This window comes from Oryctolagus cuniculus, chromosome 7 (genome assembly GCF_964237555.1).
Source record: "Oryctolagus cuniculus chromosome 7, mOryCun1.1, whole genome shotgun sequence".
Classification (NCBI taxonomy): domain Eukaryota; kingdom Metazoa; phylum Chordata; class Mammalia; order Lagomorpha; family Leporidae; genus Oryctolagus; species Oryctolagus cuniculus.
Genome location: NC_091438.1, coordinates 140,317,254 through 140,341,096, shown reverse-complemented (window position 1 = coordinate 140,341,096; position 23,843 = coordinate 140,317,254). Strand labels below are relative to the sequence as shown.

Sequence of the window (23,843 nt, the reverse complement as noted above, 5' to 3'; positions counted from 1 at the left end):
CTATGGTGACTGTAGTGACCTGCCCATGGTAACACACGGGTCATTAAAAAGAAATCTCAGAGAGGACACCATGGTCCCAGCAGAGTGCGATGCGATTCAGCATGCTGGGCTGGGACTGCTGGGTGCCAGGTGCTGTGGGAGATGGTAAGGGTGCCAGGACACAGAAACAAGCAAGGACTAGACAGGGCTGAGGACGGCAGTGACAAGGTGGAGGGGTGCAGGCTGTCGGCCTCTGGAGGCGCAGTGGTCTGAGTTAGCTACTTTGAAGGTGGACAAGAGGAGGAAAGGCGTCTCGGGGGGAATGGTGCATGTAATAGCACGCAGACTGGTCTTGGTGTGTTCTGGGAGTGGGAGGGGAGGGTGAGGAAAGTGGAACTGTGCAGGGGTGCCTGAAAGACCAGCAGCACCACGTGGATCAGGAACACGTGGGGGCCCTCAGCTGGTGAGGCTGTGTGCACAACACCATACCCTAGAGTGGAAACAAAGTTGTTCAGAGGTCACCTGGCTCCCGTGGACATGGAATGGGGGGATTGGGGACCGGAAGGAGAAACCACCATGGCCATTGTCATCTATCCAGCCCATGTCCCCTGAGTCCCTTATGGCCACAGGATATGCAGAGAAGCTAAGGTGTGGAGACACAGACACCTCCAGATGTTTTTGGTGCATCCCTTGAGTCAGTGCTAGGCACTGAGTTACACAGATGAGAATTCCACCTCTCTATCCACAACAGGGGAGGGGTGCACCTTATGAGTAGATCAGAGTGTCAAGTGCTAAGGAAAAGGGAATACAAATGTTCAGGGAAACTGAGAGCAGACCGTACAGATATGCTGTCTGGAAAGATGGGCTTCTCAGAAGCAATCTTTGGAATTTTGTGAGTAGTTCACCAGGTGGGTGAGGGTGGGGGTGCAGAGGGGGAGGCACTGCATTAAAGCAGAGGAACAGCATGTCTTTTGCAGGCATAAAAGAAAATGGGAGCACATCTGGGGAAAAGTGGTTCTCCAAATACGGATGGGCTGTGGGCTGCCTGGTAGAGACTGACCCGAGAAACTGGTCAGGGCCACCCTGCGTGCCACAGGGAAAAGTTTGGGCGCCCAAGGGTGGAAGTTACCGAAGCAGAGGAGTGACACTGCAAGGGCTGCTTTTAAGGAGACGGAGTGAGAGTGCCTGGAGGCAGGCAGAAGAGACTGGGAGAGAGTAACGAGGTTTGGCCTTGAGCAGTGGTAATAGCAAGGGGAAAAGAGTGCTCCCTTTCCTGACTGAGGCACACAGTCTGCCTTGAGTTGTTTCCCTTCATGACGCGGGCACGTAACTAGAATTGGTAATTTGTTGTGACAAACCCTAGGGACCAGAGAGCAGATCCCTCAATCTGTTTCCAGAAGACAGGACCCCCTTGTGACCAGTGATTTGGAGACAGGAAGACTGGCATGTCATTATGCAAACAGAGGCCTAATACAAACGTGCTTCAAAAAGTTCATGGAGAGGGACTGAGGTTGGTGGTACTGTGGGTTAAGTCTCTTGGAACACCAGCATTGCATCTTAAAATACCAGTTTGAGTCCTGGCTCCTCCACTTCTGATCCAGCTTCCTGCTACTGTGCACCCTGGCAGGCAGCAGATAAGGGCCTGAGTCCTTGGGCCTTTGCCACCCATGTGGGAAACCCAGTAGTGCCAGGTTCCAAGCTTCAGCCTGGCCCAGCCCTGGCTGTTGTGGCCATTTGGGAAGTGAATCACTGGGTGGAAGATCGGTTTCTGTCTCTCCTTTTCTCTGTTCTGCTGCCTTTCAAATAAAATAAATCTTTAATAAATAAATACCAGCAGCATGATGAGCTCTGTCCCAGAGTTAAAAACTTTTAATTCCATTTTCCACATACACTTTTTTTTTAAAGATTATTTACTAATTTATTTGAGCGGTAGAGTCACAGCAGGAGAGGCAGAGAAAAAGGTCTTTCATCCTCTGGTTCACTTCCCAAACGGCTGCAATGGTCGGAGTTGAGCCAATCCAAAGACAGGAGCCAGGAGCTTCTTCCAGGTCCCATGTGGGTGCAGGGACCCAAGCACGTGGGTCATCTTCCACTGTTTTCCCAGGCCATAGCAGAGAGCTGGATCAGAAGAGGAGCAGCTGGGACACGAACAGGTGTCCATATGGGATGCTGGCACCACAGGCGGAGGCCTAGCCCACTGCACCACAGCGCCAACCTCTCCACACACATTTTGGTCTTTTTTTTTTTTTTTTTTTTTTTTGGACAGGCAGAGTGGACAGTGAGAGAGAGAGACAGAGAGAGAAAGGTCTTCCTTTGCCGCTGGTTCACCCTCCAATGGCCGCCGCTGCAGCCGGCGCACCGCGCTGATCCTGGCAGGAGCCAGGAGCCAGGTGCTTTTTCCTGGTCTCCCATGGGGTGCAGGGCCCAAGCACCTGGGCCATCCTCCACTGCACTCCCTGGCCATAGCAGAGAGCTGGCCTGGAAGAGGGGCAACCGGGACAGAATCCGGCGCCCCAACCGGGACTAGAACCCGGTGTGCCGGCGCCGCAAGGTGGAGGATTAGCCTATTGAGCCGCGGCGCCGGCCTTCCACACACATTTTGAAGTACCTTCCTTTGAGCCAGTCATAAATTCCACAACATAACATCTGCAAGATTATGGGGCTTAGCCTATCAGTTAAGAGGCTGGTTAGGTCGCCTGTCCACATCCCACATCAGAGTGCCGGGGTTCAAATCGGATTCCAGCATCCTGCTCATGCAGACCCTGAGAGGCAGCAGTGAGAGCTCAAGCAGTTGGTTCCTCGCCACCCACCTGGGAGACCTGAATTGCATTCCAGGCTCCCAGGCTTGTGTGGACAGTTAGGGGGAAATTAGCAATGAGATCTCTCTCTCTCTCCCCCTATTTCCCTGCCTCTCAAATAAAGAAATAACAGTCTGCTTTTTTAAACAGAAGGGTACAGGAACACTCAGAGCCTCGATTTCCTGATCTCTTAAAAAAGGAGACTAAGGGTGGGCATTGTGGTGCCGCATTCCCTGTCGGAGTGCCTGGCTCAAGTCCCTTCCCTGTTGGAGTGCCTGGCTCAAGTCCCTTCCCTGTTGGAGTACCTGGCTCAAGTCCCCGAGTCTCTGCCGCCCCACTTCCATCCAGTGGTGGCTCAAGAGCTTGGACTCTGGTCACCCACGTGGGAGACCTGGATTGCGGTTTCTGGCTCCTAGCTTTGCCCTAGCACAACGCTGGCTGTGGCAGGCGTTTGAGGAATGAAGCAGCAGAGGGAAAATCTCTGTCTCTCCTTCTCTCTCTGTCACTCAGCCTTTTAAAGAAAGTAAGTCTTTTTTAAAAAATAAAAGGGAGATTATATTCCTTGCTGCGTGTAACTCACTGTCCTGTTTTTCATTCAACAACCACGTGCCAGATACTGTGTTAGATGCCGCAGATACTGCGCTGAGCAGTACGGAACCCATCCCTGCCCTAAGGAGTTTGCGGTGAGGATACATTGGAAATAATTATTGTGAAATCGCTCTGTCAACTGTACTGAGCACGTCTCTTTATTTATTTATTTTTTTAAATTTTGTATCTCTCAGAAAGATCGCAGTCTCAACTAGGGGTGTGGGCAGCAGGCTCGGTCAGAAACCCTGGGTTTACTCTTCACCACGTCCTTATCTCTACAATCCTGAGCGAGTCACTTCCCCTCTCCACGTGATTCCTGATTCGTATTTAGCTCGGCGTCTGTGACGGGCTTTAATTAGCAAAGGAAGCGATACGTGTCTGGAAGCAAAACTTTCTCAGGGAGGAGACCTCCCTCGGAACAGCAGTAGCAGAAAACAGTTGAGCACTGCTAAGCACGTTAAACTCTTTTTAGTGCGTACCCCTCCCAGTCCCGTCCAGCCACGCCTTTCGAGTTCCGTCCCTGTTCCCCACCTCTAGGAGCTGCGGTCTCTTTAAGTGCGCACCTTCGGTAAGACCCAGGCGGCGGGGCCGAGAACGCGTTTCGTTCCGGCGCGGAGAGTTTGTGCCTTTCGGGCTGCCGTCCTGCGGGTCCGCCATATTGTCTGCTGAAGCTGCCGCTGAAGCTGCCGCCGCCAAGTCTGAGCGAGCGGAGCAGCGATGGGTGAGTAAGGCGACCAGGCAACTGGGTGCTTGGGCCGAGGCGGTCTCGGGGCTTGAGGTCTGCCGCGAGCCTGTCTCCGGGCTGCGGAAGGTGTCTGAAGCCCCTGTAGAAAGGTGTGAGGGGGCAGCCAGGCCGGGGGTGCCCCTGAAGCCAGTTTGGAGCCGGACTAGGGCCCGCGCGGGTAGCAGTCCTAGGGCTGGTTCCAGGGACACCTTGGCATGCCTGGAGCCCCCACGTGGTGGCTTCGGGCCGGAGCCCACGCGTTCCTGGGGGCTAGAAAGGGGCCTACCGTCCGCCCTGCGCCGACAGGGGCTCCCGGCGGCAGGCCTGGGTGGCGCTGAAGGCGCCTTCTCTGGGTGTGTGTGTGTGGCCGACGTGCGCCTTGACCAGATTGAGCGCTTCTCCTGAGCCCTCAGGGCTGGCGCCTTCTGGGAAGGGGACGCCGGGCGACCTACCCCCAGACCGGTGTGCAGAGGCAGCCGGGCTGAGGGCAGCTCGGGCCCCCGGAGGCGGGGAGAAGTTCCCGAGCCGAGGCGGAAATGGGGTGGTTCGGCTGGGCTCAGGGACGGCCCTCGGAGCAGTTGAAAACCGGAGGCCAAGCCCTATTGGGCGTTTTTGGGTCGGGGTCGAAAGGTTCCTGGGCAAGTCCTGGTTAGGAGACCTGTTGAGCTTTTTGAGGGGATTCCGGCCGGCAAGGCCAGTGCCCAGACATCACGAAGCCCTCGGACCTGGACGCAGCCGTCGGGGCTGTACCGCTGTCCTCGGGCAGTGAGAACTGAAATTTGCTAAGCTCTGCGTGCAGGCATGGTTCTCGCTGGTTCGCGTAGCTCGTCTTAATTTGCACAATCGTTATTCCTGACTTAGATGAGGGGGGTGCTGCGTTATTTCTGCTTTACAGGTGAGGAGACAGGTTTAGAGAGGTAAAAGTAACTTACCCAAGGTCACATGGTTAATGGCCAAGGCAGGGTGATTCCTCTAGAGCCCTAGTTAAATAACTGCTGTATTTTTTTTTTTTCCTTTTAATGGTCTGGCCCTCTAGTGGTTGAGCTGGAAGCAGGGGAGAGAGCAGCTTTTAAGCCTAGGCAAAGTTGTAAGGGTGTTTTTCGCTTGTGGGCCCACTTTGGAACCTTTGGTCTGAACAGCACTGAAAAGAAATCCAGAGTGAATATCTAATCCCAACTTGTGTATGTTGGGGGGTGAGGGGGGTGAGTTTCTGGAATATTGTTGTTTGATCCTGAGGAAACAAATGATTTTCTGTGCTATAGGCAATGACTTTAGACTCACTACTGAAATCAGGCCTGTCACCCAGAGAAATCACATAATTGCAGAACGTGACAGTGCATATGGCAAGCATCTAACATCGTCCGCAGTGCTATTTTCCTTCCTCCCTAAGCCATCTTTCCTCATCTCTAGAAACAGGGATGTTATTTTCAAACTCTTCAGGAACTAAAGATAGCACAGTGTGTGTAGTTTAGTAAAGGCTGTATGAATATCAGTACAGATTCTCCTCCACGGCATGCTAGTTCCTTTCCCTTAAGTACTTTGCTTTCCAGAATCCTCCACTGCGTGGTAAGGCTGATAGGCCTTGTTTGTAACTGCAGCTTTACGTATCAATGAAAATATTATAGGGACTTTTATATTATAGACTTTGTATTGCTCTTCAATTTCAGGAACACTGGTGCCTCAAGAGAAGGAACTAATGTTTTTTAGGCACTGTGAAATAAATTTGTTAGTTATTCAGTTTTTACAGATTGGGAAACTACCTTAGAGAAGGTAACAGCAAGACCAGAAGTGACAGACTTACTCATTTTGCTGCTCATACAGCTCTAAAAGACTTAAAATGTTAAGTTAGGACTTTGTTGGCTGAGTTCAGGATGAATGTTCTTAAGAGAAGTAACAAAATCTGACCAAGGTTCTGAAGGGCATTGTTAGTTTAGAGTCAGGTAACTTCTCCCTTTCCAGATCCATCTCTTGTACCACTCAGACTGCCCCACCGTGTGTTTCAGAAGGTCCTTTGGCCAGGAGTGGGAGAGGTACAAGAATCATCTGTACACCATGGGAATACAATTGATGTAAGCATACTTTTAATTCTGACATCTGATTGGAGATAGCTTGGGCTATTTTCATTTACGGTGATAAACTGAGCCTTTGAGAAAATTGGGTAGCTAGTCCAGGTGTGGTAATTAGGTTCTTTAGATGCTGGGGACACTAACAAAACCTGCCTTTACTCCCCAGGAATCAGAACCTGCGGTCTTCACTGCCTTTCAAGGGTATTCTCTAAATCCTGTACCATTGCTGCTATGTCAAACTTCCTGTGTCTTTTGCTAACTTGGAATCTGACAACCCTCTCCCAACCCCAGGGGAGAGGTTTTTTGTTTGTTTGTTTGTTGTTGTTGTTGTTGTTTTTTTTTTTTTTGCAGGCAGAGTGGACAGTGAGAGAGAAAGACAGAGAGAAAGGTCTTCCTTTTGCTGTAGGTTCACCCTCCAATGGCAGCCATGGCTGGCGCACTGCACTGATCCGAAGGCAGGAGCCAGGTGCTTCTCCTGGTCTCCCATGGGGTGCAGGGCCCAAGCACTTGGGCCATCCTCCACTGCACTCCCTGGCCACAGCAGAGAGCTGGCCTGGAAGAGGGGCAACCGGGACAGAATCTGGCACCCCGACTGGGACTAGAACCCGGTGTGCCAGCGCCGCAAGGTGGAGGATTAGCCTATTGAGCCGCGGCACTGGCCAAGGGGATAGGTCTTGATGATCATAATTGTCATTGTATTCTGTCCCCCTAAATAGTGACTGATTTAGGGATGGCATTTGATGGGCTAATCAGATGTAAGGAGGAGTTTGAGGGGCTCTGGAGAAGCCTTGAGATTTGCCTTGGGACTGGGTTGTGATGTAGAGAATTCAGCCGCTGCCTGCAACACCAGCATCCCATATGGGTGCTGGTTTCAGTCCTGGCTGCTCCACTTCCAATTCAGCTCCCTGCTCATGCACCTGGGAAGGCAGCAGAAGATGACCCAAGGACTTGGGCCCCTGCACTCATATGGGACACCTGGATGAAGATCTTGGTTCTAGCCCAACCCTGGCCATTGCAGCCATTTGGGGAGTGTACCATGGGGAGTGTACCAGTCGATGAAGATCTCTCTGTCTATCCTTCTCTCTCTAACTCTGCCTTTCAAATAAATAAACAAATCTTTAAAGAAGAACAGGAGATTTATTAGTTTTTGTTTTTATCATTATTTTTTGCTTGTTTGTATCTTTTTTTTTTTTAAGATTTTATTTATTTATTTGAGAGGTAGAGTTACAAACAGAGGGAGAGAGAGAGAGAAAGGTCTTCCTTCCGTTGGTTCGCTTCCCAAGTGGCCGCGAGGGCCGGAGCTGTGCCGATCTGGAGCCAGGAGCTTCTTCCAGGTCTCCCACATGGGTGCAGGGGCCCAAGGACTTGGGCCATCTTCTACTGCTTTCCCAGGCCATAGTAGAGAGCTGGATTGGAAGAGAAGCCAGGACTAGAACTGGCGCCCATATGGGATGCCAGCGCCGCAGGTGGAGGATCAGCCTACTGCGCTACAGCACTGGCCCTGCTTGTTTGTGTTTTAACCCAGATTTCACCAAAGTGTGGGACAAAAAATATGTGAAAGCTATAATATAATAATAACCAATGCTTATATAGAACTTGTTAAGTGCGAGGCATTCTTATAAGCACTTTAAATGCTGGTTAATTCTTAGGTTCTCATGTTTTGATTGATGAAACAAGCACAGAGAGGGTTAGGAACTCGGACAGGGTTATTAATTGGTGCTCTGATGGACTGCATAAGCATGGTGATGTCAACAAGGAACTGCATACACAGTAGTGGTCATATAAGAGGGTGGTAGGTGATTGGTGCAGTGGTTGAGACACCCACGTCTCTTAATGAAGTGCCTTGGTTCGTGTCTTGGTTCTGCTCCTATTCCGGCTTCCTAATAATGCATACCCTGAGAGGCAGCAAGTGATGGTTCAGTTACTTGGGCGCTTGCCTTCCACGTGGGCAAGCTGGCTTCAACTTGGTCCAGCGCTGGCTCTTGCGGGCGTTTTGGGGAGTGAACCAACAATTGAAATACTTCGCCATGTTGTCTGTGTCTCTTGGCCTTTCAAAAGAAAAATAAATGATTATAATGGAGCTGGAAAAGTCCTGTTGCCTAGTGAATGCATAGCTTAACAAGAGACAAGATTGAGCGGTTGCTGTGGCACAGTGGGTTTAGCCACAGCTTGGGACACCCCGTCCCATATCTGGGTGCCTGGTTCCTGTCCCAGCTACTCTGCTTCCCTTATAGCTTCCTCCTAATGGACCTAGGAAGGCAGCGCATGATGACTCACGTACTTGAGTCCTTGCCACCAATGTGGAAGACCTAGGTGGAATTTCAGTCTCTTGGCTTCTGCCTGACCCTGGCTAATGTGGGCATTTCAAGGGTGAACCAGTTGATGTAAGATGTTTCTGTCTCTCCCTCTTTCTCTGTCATTCTGCTTTTCAAATCAAAACATAAATTAAAAAAAAAAAAAGGCAAGAGAAAAGGAAACTGCAGAAGCATTAAGTACCTCCAAGAAAATCCACAGGGAAGAATTTAGCAGAAGTTCTTGGAGACTTCAGCAAACTCTTCAGAAATTTGAAAACCTAAGACTCCAACTTCCAAAGATTTTCTTGAATAGAGAGGGATGTTCACAGTGTATTATTTGTTTACAAGCAGACCTGTAGTGAAAAAAAGCAAGCCACCATGGACATATGCGGCTTCAAAACATTCATGGAAAATGCATATTAAGAAAAAAAACTACATGGGTTTCAAAAATTTCTTGCACCAGAATTTTTTTTTAAAGATTTATTTATTATTTACTTGAAAGAGTTACACAGAGAGAGGAAGAAAGGCAGAGAGAAAGAGGTCTTCCATCCTCTGGTTCACTCCTCAGATGGCCGCAAAGGCTAGAGCTGCGCCGATCCCAAGTCAGGAGCCAGGAGCTTCTTCTGGGTCTCCCAACGTAGGTGCAGGGGCCCAAGTACTTGGGGCATCTTCCACTGCTTTCCCAGGCCATAGCAGAGAGCTGGATTGGAAGTGGAAGAACTGGATTGGAAGTGGAGCAGCTGGGACTAACCGGTGCCCATATGGAATGCCGGCACTGCAGGCGGTGGGTCTGCTCACTATGCCACAGCGCCGGCCCCCAGAATTTATTTTTTAATTTTATTATTCCGCAAACTTTTTTTTTTTTTAAAGATTTATTTATTTATTTGAAAGTCAGAGTCACACAGAGAGGAGAGAGAGAGAGAGAGGTCTTCCGTCCGCTGGTTTATTCCCCAATTGGCTGCGAGGGCCGGAGCTGTGCTGATCAGTAGCCAGGAGCTTCTTCCAGGTCTCCCACGTGGGTGCAGGGGCCCAAGGACTTGGGCCATCTTCTACTGCTATCCCATGCCATAGCAGAGAGCTAGATTGGAAGAGGAGCAGCCAGGTCTCGAACCGGCACCCATATGGGATGCCGGCACTTCAGGCCAGGGAATTAACCCACTGTGCCACAGCGCCGGCCCCTCCACAAACTTTTTGATGTACCCTCCTATTTCTGAAGAGTGAGACCTCCTCAAGAAGAGCCGCGGGGAGGTCCCTCAAGAAATACTCCCGAAGAAGTTGTTATAATGACAGATCCATCGGTGTTACTGCTTCTGAGACCTTCTAGTGGATCAAGATGTAGAGGTGGAAAGACTGTGAATTTTTTTTATATATTTATTTGTTTATTTGAAAGAGTTACAGAGAGGGAGAGACAGAGAGCTTCATCTGCTGATTCACTCTCCAAATGTCTGCAACAGTCAGGGCTAGGCCAGGCTGAAGCCAGCAACCTGGAACTCCATCTGGGTCTGCTATGTGGGTGGCAGGGGCCTGTGCATCTGGACCGTCTTCTGCTGCTTTCCCAGACACATTAGCTGGGAGCTGGATTGAAGGTTGAGCAGTTAGGACTCAAACCTTCACCCATATGGGACGCTGGCCCCCTATTTTTAAACACAAGAAACTCATTAAATGATGCAACTTTTTAAAATATTTTTTTTTTGACAGGCAGAGTGGACATTTTTAAAATATTTATTTGTTTATTTGAAAGGCAGAGTTACAGAGAGGGAGGGAGAGACAAAGAATCTTCTGCATTTGCTACTTTTTCCAAATGACTGCAACAAATAGAGCTGGGCCAGGTGGAAGCCAGAAACCTGGAACTCCATCTGGGTTTCCCATGTGGTTGCAGGGCCTCAAGTGCTTGCACCATATTCTACTAGTTTCCCAGGTGCATTCGTGGGTAGTTGGATCAGAAGTGGAGCAACCAGGATTCCAACCAGGGCTCACACGAGGTGCTGGCTTTGCAGGCAGTGGCTTAACCTGCCACCATAATGCTGACCCTGGAAGACACTGATCTTGATGATCCTGCCTAGACTAATGTTTGTGATGTCTTAGTTTTTAGCAAAGAAAAAAAAAAATTTTTAAGATTTATTTATTTGAAAGAGTTACACAGAGAGAAGGAGAGGCAGAGAGAGAGAGAGAGGTCTTCCATCTGCTGCTTCACTCCCCAATTGTCCACAATAGCTGGAGCTGCACCAATCCAAGTCAAGAGCCAGGAGCTTCTTCTGGGCCTCCCATGTGGGTGCAGGGCCATCTTCTACTACTTTCCCAGGCCATAGCAGAGAGCTGGATCGGAAGTGGAGCAGCCGGGACTTGAACTGGCACCCAAATGGGATGCCAGCACTGCAGGTGGCAGCTTTATATACTGTGCCACAGCACTGACCCCCAAAGAAAAATTTGAAAAGATGTTTGGAAAGAGAAAAAAGTGTGTAGAATAAAGATACAAAGGAAGATTTTGTACAACTGTTTGATGTATTTAGCTCTTACTGCAAAAGAGTAAAAATATTTGAAAGTTTATAAAGTAAAAAAGTTAGAGTAAGCCAAGATTAATTTATTGAAGAGAGGAAAAAACTGTAATGCTTATTGTGTAGCCTAAGTATAGTGTTTAGAAAATCTACCGTAATACTCAACAATTCTTAGGCCTTGGCATTCACTCACTGACTCACTCAAAGCAACTTGTAGTCCTGCAAACTCCATTCATGGTAAGTGCCTTATACAGCTGTACCTTTTTGTACTATTTGTATCCCATTTTTACTCTACCATTTCTGTAGATGCACAAATACCATAGTGTTAACAGTTGCATGCTGTATTCAGTTCAGCTACATGCTGTATAGGTTTGAATCCTAAGAATGCTAGCTGTGTCACATGTATTTAGGCCGTACCATCTGGTATTGTGTAAGTACATTCCATGATGATGGCACAACAGTGGTATATGCTAACATTCCTCAGGCCTTACTACTTTGTAAACAGCATGTAACTGAATGGAGGAGCCCTTAAGTATGGTTCTAACCGGAGTGTGGGCTATTAAGGGCTATGTTCTACCTCTGTAAAAGGAGGAGCCCTTTTCTGACTCTGAAATGCTATTAACAGTGTTGGGATTATGAGGCAGAATTTGTAGATAAGAGCAGGCAGTTTTGAGAGTGAGCCACTGAGGGTGAGAGTAAGGAAGATCTCTTGATAATATATTTCTTAAAAGATTTATTTATTTGAAAGGCAGATTTACAGAGAGCTAGAGTTAGAGGGAGAGAGAGAACTTCCATCCACTGGCTCATAACCCAAATGGCTGCAACAGCCCTAGCTGGGCCAATCCGAAGCCAGAAACCAGGAGCCAAGAGCTTCCTCCAGTCTCCTACATGGGAGGGGCCCAAAGACTTGGGCCATCTTCCACTGTTTCCCGGGTGCGTTGGCTAGGAGCTGAATCAGAAATGGATTAGCCAGGACTAGAACTGGGGCCTGTATGGGATGTCGGCATCACAGGCAGCAGCTTAACTTGTAACACCACAATGCTGGCCCTGGACCTATGTATCTTTTTTTTTTTTTTTTTTTTTTTTTAAGATTTTATTTATTTGGGAGGTAGAGTTACAGACAGTGAGAGGGAGAGACAAAGGTCTTCCATCTGCTGGCTCACTCCTCAAATGGCCACACTGGCTGGAACTGGACTCATCCGCAGCCAGGAGCCTCTTCCGGGTCTCCCATTTGGGTACAGGGGCCCAAGCACTTGGGCCATCCTCTGCTGCTTTCACAGGCCATAGCAGAGAGCTGGATTGGAAGAGGAGCAGCCAGGACTAGAACTGGCACCCATATGGGATGCCTTGCCACAGGAGAAAGATTAACCTAATATGCTACAGTGCCGGCCCTAGGCCTGTGTATTTTAATCTTTTCCTGGCTCTTGTCCCTACAGAGATAAGAATTCAAAGCAGAAGCATACATTGCACAAATGAGGGTGGGGTTTATTTTAAAGATTTATTTTTGTATTTGTCTATTTTCTTATTTGAAAGGCAGAGTTACCAAGAGGCAGAGGGTAAGATAATCTTCCATTCACTGGTTCACTCCTCAAATTGCCATAAATGGCTAGAGCTGGACCAGGCTGAAGCTAGGAGCCTGGAACTCCATTTGGGGCTCCCACTTGGGTGGCAGGGGCCCAAGAACTTGGGCCACCTTCTACTGCTTTCCCAAGCACCTTAGAAGGGACCTGGATTGGAAGTGGAACACCCAGGATTCAAATAATTGCGCATATGGGATGCCACCCACTGAGCCACAATGCCAGCCCCAGCAGGATTTATTTAAGAGAGAGAGAAGCTGAGCATAACATTCATATGTAAGTGTGGATCACCCCACATGGAGTGATACCCATCATGAGTGGGCCAGAGAGTTGCCTATGAGGAGAGAGAAGGTGACAAGGCCCTAGAAGGAGCCCCAAGCATGATCAAGACTAGAAAAGGCACCCCCGCACCGTGTGATAAATCTTTTTTTTTGAGATAGAGTGTGATGCCTGAATAGAGTTTAGTGTTTGTGAAACTCTCTGGGATTTTCATGGCCCCTTCATGTGGAATTTAATGTCAATACAGCCATCATGGCATCCTTTCCTTCCTGGTCCTGGATGAGACAAAGGTGCATCATTGGGAAGGTGGACATATTAAATTGACAGGTAAAGGGATACAGTTACAATGAAGGACTGGTAGAAATTCCAACTCACCTCTTCCTACCTAATCTTCCTGTCTGGTTCCCCAAATCATCATCTCCAAATTAATCTCTTTTATAGCTTCCCCTACCACTACCAATTGTGCTGCAGCACTGTTACCAAAACACACATCTGATCTTGTCACTCTACTGCTTAGCTTGGTAACCATCGACTCCTGAAATCATAATCTACAGGGTGCATTATCAAGGCCTTCTTACTCACTTTTCTGGTTTCATTCACTCAGTATTTTTGTACATATCCTGAATTCCATTCAGACTACTCCCTTTGTACTTAAGCATTCCTGGTGGAGAAAGTGACAAGTAATCCCTATGTGTTCCTGTGGAAATCTTTCCTGTTTTTCAAGATCCAATTTATTTATTAATTAAATTTATTATTTATTTAGAAGGCCAAGAGACAGAGGCAAATCTAGAGATATCTTTAATCTTTGGTTTACTCCTCAAAAGGCCACACCAACCAGGTCTAGGCCAGGCAGGAGCCAGGAGCCAGAACCCTGTCTGGGTCTCTCACATGATTGGCAGGGCTCAAGTCATTGGGCCACCCAATGATATGTGTGTGTGTATTCTGCTGCTTTCCCAGCTGCATTAGTGAGGAACTGGATCAGAAACAAAACATTCAGGACCACTAGAACCATCACTCTGATATGGGATGCCAGCAGAGGCCTAAACCAGTTGCACCACAGTGCTAAGGGTCCAAGGTCTAATTTTAAATGCTACCTCTTAGATGAACCTTTCCCAAATACTTTCAACCTTCCAAATTGGAAGTGAACCCCCCTTCTGAATTCTACAGCACTTTGTTCTTTGGTTTTTTTTTTTTTTTTTTTTTTTTTTTTTTTTTTTTTTTTTTTTTTTTTTTACAGGCAGAGTGGACAGTGAGAGAGAGAGACAGAGAGAAAGGTCTTCCTTTGCCGTTGGTTCACCCTCCAATGGCCGCCGCGGCCGGCGCGCTGCAGCCGGCGCACCACGCTGATCCGATGGCAGGAGCCAGGAGCCAGGTGCTTTTCCTGGTCTCCCATGGGGTGCAGGGCCCAAGCACCTGGGCCATCCTCCACTGCACTCCCTGGCCACAGCAGAGGGCTGGCCTGGAAGAGGGGCAACCGGGACAGAATCCGGCGCCCCGACCGGGACTAGAATCCTCCGCCGCAAGGCGGAGGATTAGCCTAGTGAGCCGCGGCGCCGGCAGTTTTTGTTTTTGTTTTTTTTAAGATCTATATGTTTATTTGAAAGAGTTTACAACAGAGGGAGAGAGAGAGGTCTTCCATCCACTGGTTCACTCCCCAGATGGCCACAAAGGCTAGAGCTGGGCTGATCTGAAGCCAGGAGCCTGAGCTTCTTCCAGGTCTCCTACGTGGGTGCAGGGGCCCAAGGACTTGGGCCATCTTCCAGTACTTTCCCAGGCCATAACTGAGAGCTGAGTTGGAAGTGGAGTAGCCGGGACTTGAACCGGCGTCTGTATGGGACACCAGCATTGCAGGCAGCGGTTTTACCTGTTATGCCACAGCGCTGGCCATATATATATATACATATATATATATATATATATATATCTTCAAATGTTTAAAAAGAATGAAGACAAACATTTTTAAATGTCATGCTGGTTATACCTATTCAATAGGTATTATTTTAGGAATAATATAAAATTTGGAGTAAGGTCATAAAAGAGGGTAAATCTATATTTTAGGTAGTCTGTAGATAGCAAAAAGTTTGGGCTTACTTAGTCCTGATGTCATTACATTTTTTGTTTTATTGTAATGTGGCAGGTGAAATTCTGGTGTGAAGCTAAGTCCACCAGAGGCGTCACCTCTGCCATTTTCTTGTTCCTCCTGTACTTGCTTTACTCACATCTTTTTCATTCAGTTAAAAAAAATTTAAAAAAGATTTGTTTAGTTCCTTGAAAGCAGAAAGAGAGTTACCACCCACTTGTTCAATTACCAAATGTCCATAACAGCCAGGTCTTGAGCTAGACCTAAGCCAGGAGCCAGAAACTCCATACGGGTCTCCCATGTGGGTGGCAAGGACTCAGTATTTCATCTGCTGGTTCACTTCTCACATGCCTGCAACAGGCAGGTCTGGACTAGGAGGAAACCGGGAACTCCATCCTGGTCTCCCATGTCTTTGGCTGGGGCCTAAGTACCTGGGCCATCATCCAGTGCCTGCCCAGGCACAGTACCAGGGAGATGGGTTGGAAGTAGAACAGCTGAGACTCAAACTGTGTTTGCAGTGATGGCTTAACCTGCTGTACCACAATGCCAAACCCCCCCCCCCCCCATTCAGTTTCTTGATAGGACTGTAAGGCACTTACCCATTTTGTTAGTGTTAATTTAGTTAAAACTAGATAGCTTATAAATCCACTTAGGTAGGCAGCAGGTGGTATGCAGCAGTATGGTGAATGTGAATGAACTATTATAATGTGCTATGCGTGGCTACTGCTGGGCGTAATTGCTAGCCATTCTTCAGGAAACTTGCTCTTCTGACCAACAGATAAAAGTTGCCATTATTAATAGGCTGGTAAGTAATTAAGTATTAATAAGGCAGCCTCTCACCCATTGATATGTGTGTGTGTATAAACAAACATTTTTCTGCCTACACTGCAGTTGATCTTTGCAGACCATATAAAATGATAAATATTTTGGGTAAGGCAGTCCAGAGAGCCATAGAAGCATTTAGTAAGGGGATCCATTCAACATTAGGGGAGTCAGGGAAGGTCTTCAAGCTGAGACTGACATGGATAGCTAGTTCTTCATGGGAAGATATGAGGGTAAAGATTGGTGGGGGTAGATCAGTTGGTAGCATAGGGGGTGACATTAGGACTTTATTGTGAGGATAGTAAACTGCCGTCTCAGAAGTAACATGATTGTGTGTGTGTGTGTGTGTGTGTGTATTACTGGGATTGCTCTGGGAAGAGTGAATTAGAATGCAATAAGATTCCAACTACACAGTTCTTTAAATAGTGTGGTAGTCCTAGCAAGAGATAATAATGGCTGTGACAGAGGTGGTAATAATACAGAAGAAAATTAGGAATTTGAATCAACAGGACTTGGTTGTTGATTTCATCTGGTAGTGAAGCTGGGGTGCGGGAGTGAGCATTGTTAGACATCCTACTTTGAGCAGCAGAATAGGAAGTTGATGCTGATAACTGAGATGAGTTTAAATGTGGACTTTTTTTTTTTTTAAGATTTTATTTATTTATTTGAAAGTTAGAGCTACAAACAGTGAGAAGGAGAGACAGAGAGAAAGGTCCTCTGTCCTGATTTACTCCCCAAATGGCCGCAACACCCAGAGCTGCACCAATCCAAAGCCAGGAGCCAGGAGCCTCCTCTGGTCTCCCACACAGGTGCAGGAGCCCAAGGACTTGGGCCATCTTCTGTTGCCTTCCCAGGCCACAGCAGAGAGCTGGGTTGGAAGAGGAGCAGCCGGGACTAGAACCGGTGCCTGTATGGGATGCCAACACTGCATGTGGAGGATTAACCCACTGCACCGGCCCCCCATACTTTTTTTTTCTTTTTAAGATTTATTTATTTGAAAGGCAGAGTTGCAAAGAGAGAGAGATCCTCCATCTGCTGGTTCACTCCCCAAATGGCCTCAATGGCCAGAGCTGGACTGGTCCCAAGCCAGGAGCCAGGACCTTCTCTGTGTCTCCCATGTGGTTGCAGGGGCCCAAGGACTTGGGCCATCTTTTGCTGCTTTCCCAGGCCATAGCAGGGAGCTGGATCCGAAATGGAGCAGCTGGGACTCCAGCTGCCCCATGGGATGTTGGCAGTGTAGACAGCAGCTTAACCTGCTGCGCCATGGTGCTGCACCATGAACTTTTTTAGACAGATTTGTATATGTGAAAGACAGAGTTAGAGAGAAGAGGAGTGACACAGAGAGATCTTCCCTCCAGTGATTCACTCTCCAAATGGCTGTAACAGCCAGGGTTGGGCCAGACCGAAGCCAAGAGCCAAGAACTTCTGGGTCTCCCACATGGGGACAGGGGCCCAAGGACTTCGGCTATCTTCTGTTTTCCCAGACCATTAGCAGAGAGCTGGATTAGAAGAGGAGCAGCCAGGACATGAAACCATATGGGATGCCAGTGCCGCAGGTGGAGGCTTAGCCTACCAAGCCACAGCACCGGCCCCTTACAGTATTAATTCTTGCAAGTCAGTGCCAATGTTGTTCATGTAATATTAAGGAATAAGATTTGATTAGGTAAGATTGAGCTTTGTAGATCCAATTTCACCTTTTTGAATACAATATATTTATGTAGCAAAACATTTGAGTATCTGCGGAATAAGGACTATAAATAGTCTCCTGTCAGTTTAGTTCCGGTTTTGCTGCTAAATATGTTTTGAGGCCATATTTACCTAAAACCTTCCTATTTTCACGGCTCTTTTGATTTTGGAATTGCAGATAAAGGTAGCGGATCATGACTTAAGAGAAATAGGTAGGTAGGTAGGTAGGTAGATAGATATGGTAAAAGTTAAGGAGAAAATAATTTTTTTTTTCTTTTTAAACATTGGAGGTACTTATGGGATATGATTGGAAGGAACTTCTCAGGTATTAGATGTGAACTAATAAGACATGACTAATTACTCACCTTGGAATGAAGTAAATGGGAGGCAATAGTTCCTCCCCTCCTCCGTCCCCCCCTTTTAAAATTTATTTATTTGAAAGACAGAGAAACTGAGATCTTGCATCCACTGGTTCACTCTCCAAATGGCTGCTTTGGCTGAGGCAGGCCAGGAACTCCATCTAGGTCTCCCTGGTGGGTGACGAAGGGCCCATGCATTTGGGCCATCTTCCCTACTTTTCCAGGCTTATTAGTTGGGAGCTGCATCTGAAGTGGAGCAGCTGAGATTAGAGCTGACGCTCTTATGGGATACCGGCATAGAACACTCATCCTGTTGTGTTGCAACACCAGCCCCTCATTGGTTCTTAGTCTAGTTTTTGAGAGAATAAAGAAAAAATAGAAGGATAAAGATTAAAAGAAACAAGTGTTAAAAGAAAGGAAAAGGAAAAGCCATTATTTAATAGAGAGCAATAAAATATAGTTCTCTTCTTTGACCCTTAGTTCCTGAAAATTGCCCCATGAGGAATAGATGCTATTCACTGTAGGAGCTGAAGAATGAAATGGAACTACCACTGATTCAGCGTTTAGGCCCTAGACATGCTGACAGTATCTTGTTAATCCTGCAGGCTGGGGCCAGTGCTGTGGCGTAGCAGATAAAGCTGCCGCCTGCAGTGCCGACATCCCATATGGACACTAGTTTGAGTCCCGGTTTCTCCACTTCTGATCCAGCTCTCGGCTATGGCGTGGGAGAGCAGTAGAGGATGGCCCAAGTCCTTAGGCCCCTGCACCCATGTGGGAGACCCAGAAGAAGCTCGTGGCTTCCGGCTTTAGATCAGCACAGCTCCAGCCATCGTGGCCAATTGGGGAGTGAACCAGCAGAGGGAAGACCTCTCTCTGCCTCTCCTTCTCTACGTAACTCTGACTTTCAAATAAAATAAATAATTCTTTTCTTTTTTTAAAAAAAATTTATTTGACAGGTAGAGTTAGACAGTGAGAGAGAGAGACAGAGAGAAAGGTCTTCCTTCCGTTGGTTCATTCCCCCAGTGGCCGCTATGGCCGGCGCTGCACCAATCCAAAGCCAGGAGCCAGGTGCTTCTTCCTGGTCTCCCATGCGGGTGCAGGGAACCAAGCATTTGGGCCATCCTCCACTGCCCTCCCAGGCCACAGCAGAGAGCTAGACTGGAAGAGGAGCAACCAGGACTAGAACCAGCGCCCATATGGGATGCCGGTGCCGCAGGCAGAGGATTAACCAAGTGAGCCACGGCACTGGCCCATTAAAATAAATAATTCTGTAAAAAAAAAAAAAATCCTACAGGGCCCTATAAAATTTATCATCCTTATTTTAGGAAGGCAGTAGTAAGAATCAACAATAGTGGGTAATTTGCCCATGGTCATGCAGTTGGGTTTAGAACCCAACTCAACCTGACACTAAAACAGTTCTCCTTCTATTGCATCGTATTGGGACAAATTGATAGAATTTGAGGGACAACATTGGATGTCTGTCAAAGGCATGTCTTCTGAAGGTGGAAAGAATTCCTCCCACTGTGAGCCTTGCCTCTCAAGTCAGACTTCTTTTTTTTCCCCCTTTCATGAAGTTATCTTTATATTCTATAAACTTTTCTTTTTTTGAATTTATTTATTTGAAAGGCAGAGTTACAGAGAGAGGGAGAGACAGAGACAGAGAGAGGTCTCCCAAACTCTGGTTCATTCCCCAAATGCTGGACCCGGACAAAGCTAGGAGTGTCTTCCAGGTCTCTCATGTGGGTGCAGGGGCCTAAGCACTTGGGCCCTCTTCTGCTGCCTTCCCAGGTGCATTAGCAGGGAGCTGGATCGGATGTGGAGCAGTTGGGACTCAAGCTGGTGCCCACATGGGATTCTGGCGTCATAGGCGTTGGCCTTACCCACTGTGCCACAGCACTGGGTCCCCAAAGCTCCTTCTTTTTGGTTTTCAATTTTTATTGATTTGAAAGGCAGAAAGAGATAGTCTATCCTCTGGTTCACTCCCTAAATGCCTACAATAATGAGATTTGGGCCAGGCTGAAGCCAGGAAACTGGAACTCAATTGGGATCTCACACACAAGTGGCAGGACCCAAGTACTTGAGCCATCATTGCTGCCTCCCAGGGTGTACAATAGCAAGAATCTGAATCAGAAGGAGCAGGGACTTGAATCCAGGTACTCTGATAATAAAATGTGGGCTAATCCCTGCACAAAATCCTCTTTGGTTCCCTCTTTTTCAATTAATATATATGTTTTTTCACTTGTCAGAAGAGCTTTTTTTTTTAAAAAATTTTTTATTTATTATTTGAAAGGCAGAGTTATAGAGAGGCAGAGAGAGAGAGAGAGGTCTTCCATCTACTTGTTCGCTCCCCAAATGGCTGCAATGGCCAGAGCTGGGCTGATCTGAAGCCAAGAGCTAGGAGCTGCTTCTGGGTCTCCCACGCGGGTGCAGGGGCCCAAGGACTTGGCCATCTTCTGCTGCTTTTCCAGGCCATAGCAGAGAGCTGGATCAGAAGTGGAGCAGCTGGAACTCGAATTGGTGGCCATGTGGGATGCCAGCAGTACAGTCAGTGGCTTTACCCGCTACACCATAGCACTGACCCCCAGAAGGGCTTTTGGAAAGACCCTTTTTTGTATTACCAAGAGTTAAAATGAAGAGCTAATCAGAGGGGTTTGTGTAATTCAGCCTACAGACAATAAAGAACCTTCCCTGTCCAATGACTAGGAGCTGTGCTAGCAGTTTTCACACTTCTCAGAGGCATTTTGCTGGGTGGCCTTTGTTTTTATGCTTCTCTAACCGAACTGTTTTTGTTCTTCCAAATTGACCTTGGGCTTTCTCCTAGAACTGCTGAGCCTCCCCACTTTCACTACTTTCAGAAATATTAGCCATCTAGCCTTTTTTTTTTTTTTTTAAGATTTATTTATTTATTTGAAAGAGTTACACAGAGAGAGGAGAGGCAGAGAGAGAGAGAGAGAGAGGTGGTCTTTCCAGTGGTTCACTCCCCAACTAGCTGTAACGGCTGGAGCTGCACTGATCTGAAGTCAGGAGCAAGGAGCTTCCTCTGGGTCTCCCACACAGGTGCAATAGCCCAAGGACTTGGGCCACCCTCCACTGCTATCCCAGGCCACAGTAGAGCTGGATTGGAAGCAGAGCAGCCGGTTCTCGAACCAGCGCCCATATGGGATTGCAGCGCTTCAGGCCACGGTGTTAACCCGTTGCGCCACAGCGCTGGCCCCAGCCATCTAGCTTTTAAAGACCATTTCAGAGTTTAACACTCAGTAAAGATAGTCCTCACTACTACCTTCTGAACTCTGCACACTTAAATTAACTTTTTTGTTCTTAGTGTTATGAGACTAAGCTAAATTGTAAAGCTTCTTGAAGATCTTTATACAGTGCCAGCCTTGGAATACTATTTGTGTCAGTTTGGAGATAACCATCTGTGAAAGTGTGTGTGTGTGTGTTTATATTTTATATGTATATATACACATATATATCTTGATTTCTTGAACAGTGCAAGAGCTTAGAAGATATTCGGGAAATATTTTGGGGTTAACTTAAATGGAAGTTGAGCTCTTTTTTCCCTTACTTTAATTAATTTTCATCTTTATAGAACCTTATGATAGTGGCAGTGGAATGTCCCTAGCAATGTAAGAACAACCAGATTCTGCAATTTCCACAAGAAATAGTTGGAAAATTTCTTTGGTGGAAATTGTTTGGATTATGGCTGTCCTAGTTGTTTCCTATAACTCTATCTCTTACCTTCTTCCCATAGATCTGAACATTGTATTTACATATTCACAATAGAATTAGGATTAGAGCACTAGAGCTATCAGTTACCTGGCTCATTCCTTAGACCTTAAAATTTGAATATATAGTCATGTAGGAGATAGTTTGCCCTGGGTGGCTTTTAACTAAAACCACCTAATTTATGTATTTGGTTTTGTTTCCTAGAATGATTGTTGTTCAGCCCAGTCCTGTGAGGATGCTGCCAAAATATGAGCAGCCTTGTAATCTCATTCTGAACCGATCCAGTTGTTGAGGAGTCTCTTCCGTTGTCTGGTGATTGGCAGTTCTTAGAGGCTTGCAGGTAATACCCTGAGAGCCTCATGCTGTCAGATGTGGTTCATACTGTTTTCTTGTTTGTAGTATTTCCTGATCGTGAAATTCTGGGACATTCTGGAAGTTTGAAAAGCCATTTCCAAACCTAATCCTACTTTACCAGCATAGCGTTTTACTATGTACAGAATCTTCTTTTATATAAAAAGCTCATGTATATTCTGATTTGATCTTACCATAACTCTGAAGTAGATAGGGGTGAGGGTAAGAAAATTGAGATACATATAAATGATAATCTCAGTTGCAGAATTATTAAGCAGCAAGACTAGGAATCAGATTGTCTATTTTTGTACCTTATTTCACCAATACCTCCCTGCTTCCAGTGTTCCTGTTGGTGATTCATCCAGCACAGCTGTCTTTGCTCAGCACTACATAGCTCTTTCTAATAGAAAACCCTTGAAGGTATTCTATGTCCAGTCACATAATGTTACTATTAAAAATTTCAGACTCTTTGCCAGACTTTAGGGACATCTATCCTAAAATATTATTTGACACTAAAAAAAAAAGTGAAGTACCTACACTGCAACATGGATAAACCTTAAAATTATTTATGCTAATTATAAGAAACCCATCGAAAAGGATCAGATATTGGGGCCAGCATTGTGACATAGTAGGTAAAGCCTCTGCTTGCAACACCAGCATTCCATATGGGTGCTGGTCCATGCCTGGAAAAGCAGCAGAAGATGGCCTAAGTGCTTGGGCCCCTGCCACCCACGTGCAAGACCCAGAAGAAGCTCTTGGCTCCTAGCTTTGGCCTGGCCCAGCTCTGGCCATTGCTGCCATGTGGAGAGTCAACCAGAAGGAAGAACATCTCTGTTTCTCTCCCCTTCTCTAACTCTTTCAAATAAATAAATATTTTTTTTTAAAAAAAAAGGTTCTATATTATATGATTCCATTTAGATGAAATGTCCAGAATAGGCAGATGTATACAGATGAAAAGTAGATTAATGATTACTTGCCAAATGGTGGGATTGAGGTTAACAGCTACAGAGTAGAGTTTGTTTTTAGTTTGGTGAAGATCTTTGGTGAAGACTATACTAAAAATCATTGAGTTGTACACTTTAAATGGATGAATTGTATAGTAGATGAAGTGGATCTTAAGCTGTCACAAAGAAAAAAATAGAATTTCCTCTTTATCAATAGGACAGTGAAAGTCCACTCAAAGAAGGTCATAATATAATTCAAATGCTATATAAATACTTGTTATACTGTATTATTTACAGAGTCATCTGTATGTTAATGAGAAGGAAAAAAGTCATGTAGACTTTTTTAGAGTAGACTCTTTGGTAAAGACAGTTTTTTCCTGAATATTTTTGATCTGTGGTTACTTGAAACTGCAGATACATTCCTGGGTGCAGACCTGAAAATCAGAAGTCCAACTGTATGGAAACCCCCCCCCCCCCGACAGGCAGAGTGGACAATGAGAGAGAGAGAGACAGAGAGAAAGGTCTCCAATGGCCACTGCGGCCGGCGCATCGCGCTGATCTGAAGCCAAGAACCAGGTGCTTCTCCTGGTCTCCCATGCGGGTGCAGGGCCCAAGGACTTGGGCCATCCTCCACTACACTCCCTGGCCACAGCAGAGAGCTGGCCTGGAAGAGGGGCAACCGGGACAGAATCCGGTGCCCCGACCGGGACAAGAACCTGGTGTGCCGGCGCCGCAAGGCGGAGGATTAGCCTATTGAGCCACAGCACCGGCCCCAACTGTATGTTTCATATCAGTGATGGTGTTTGAACATGGGTATAGGTCAAAGAAATAGAATCTTGAGTCAGAGAGACCAGACTAATTAAATTCATTCTGATTCAGCCTGTAAATTGTTTGCTAAAGTGCCAAGTTATATGGAATAAGCAGAAGACATCATAGTCTATTATTACCAGCCTCTCTAGTTCCAAAATCAAAACCTTAAGAGTAGACAGACCCTAGAGCCATAGGTATTTGTTCATTTCTGAAGCCAAGTTTCAGAAACACTTTGCTTTCCAAAATTATGTAAGTGTTCATATTG

At 46.7% G+C, this 23,843-nt stretch overlaps 1 protein-coding gene across 6 annotated transcripts in view; it reads left to right on the top strand.

Moving 5' to 3' along the window:
* The first annotated feature begins 3,753 nt into the window (after nucleotides 1–3,753).
* KPNA6 (karyopherin subunit alpha 6) overlaps nucleotides 3,754–23,843 on the top strand; it is a 55,988-nt gene continuing 35,898 nt past the window's right edge. For 2 of the 6 annotated variants that reach the window (XM_070078842.1, XM_070078841.1), the window contains exons 1-2: nucleotides 3,948–4,086; nucleotides 21,678–21,813. Coding sequence is in view for 1 of the 6 variants with exons in the window: in XM_008273776.4 (XP_008271998.1) it covers nucleotides 4,083–4,086 (4 nt within the window). In the remaining 5 variants the exon portion in view is untranslated. Of the gene's footprint in view, nucleotides 4,087–6,092; nucleotides 6,159–21,677; nucleotides 21,814–23,843 lie in introns of those variants that run through there. The other 4 variants (XM_070078840.1, XM_008273777.4, XM_008273776.4 and 1 more) reach the window with 4 other exon arrangements.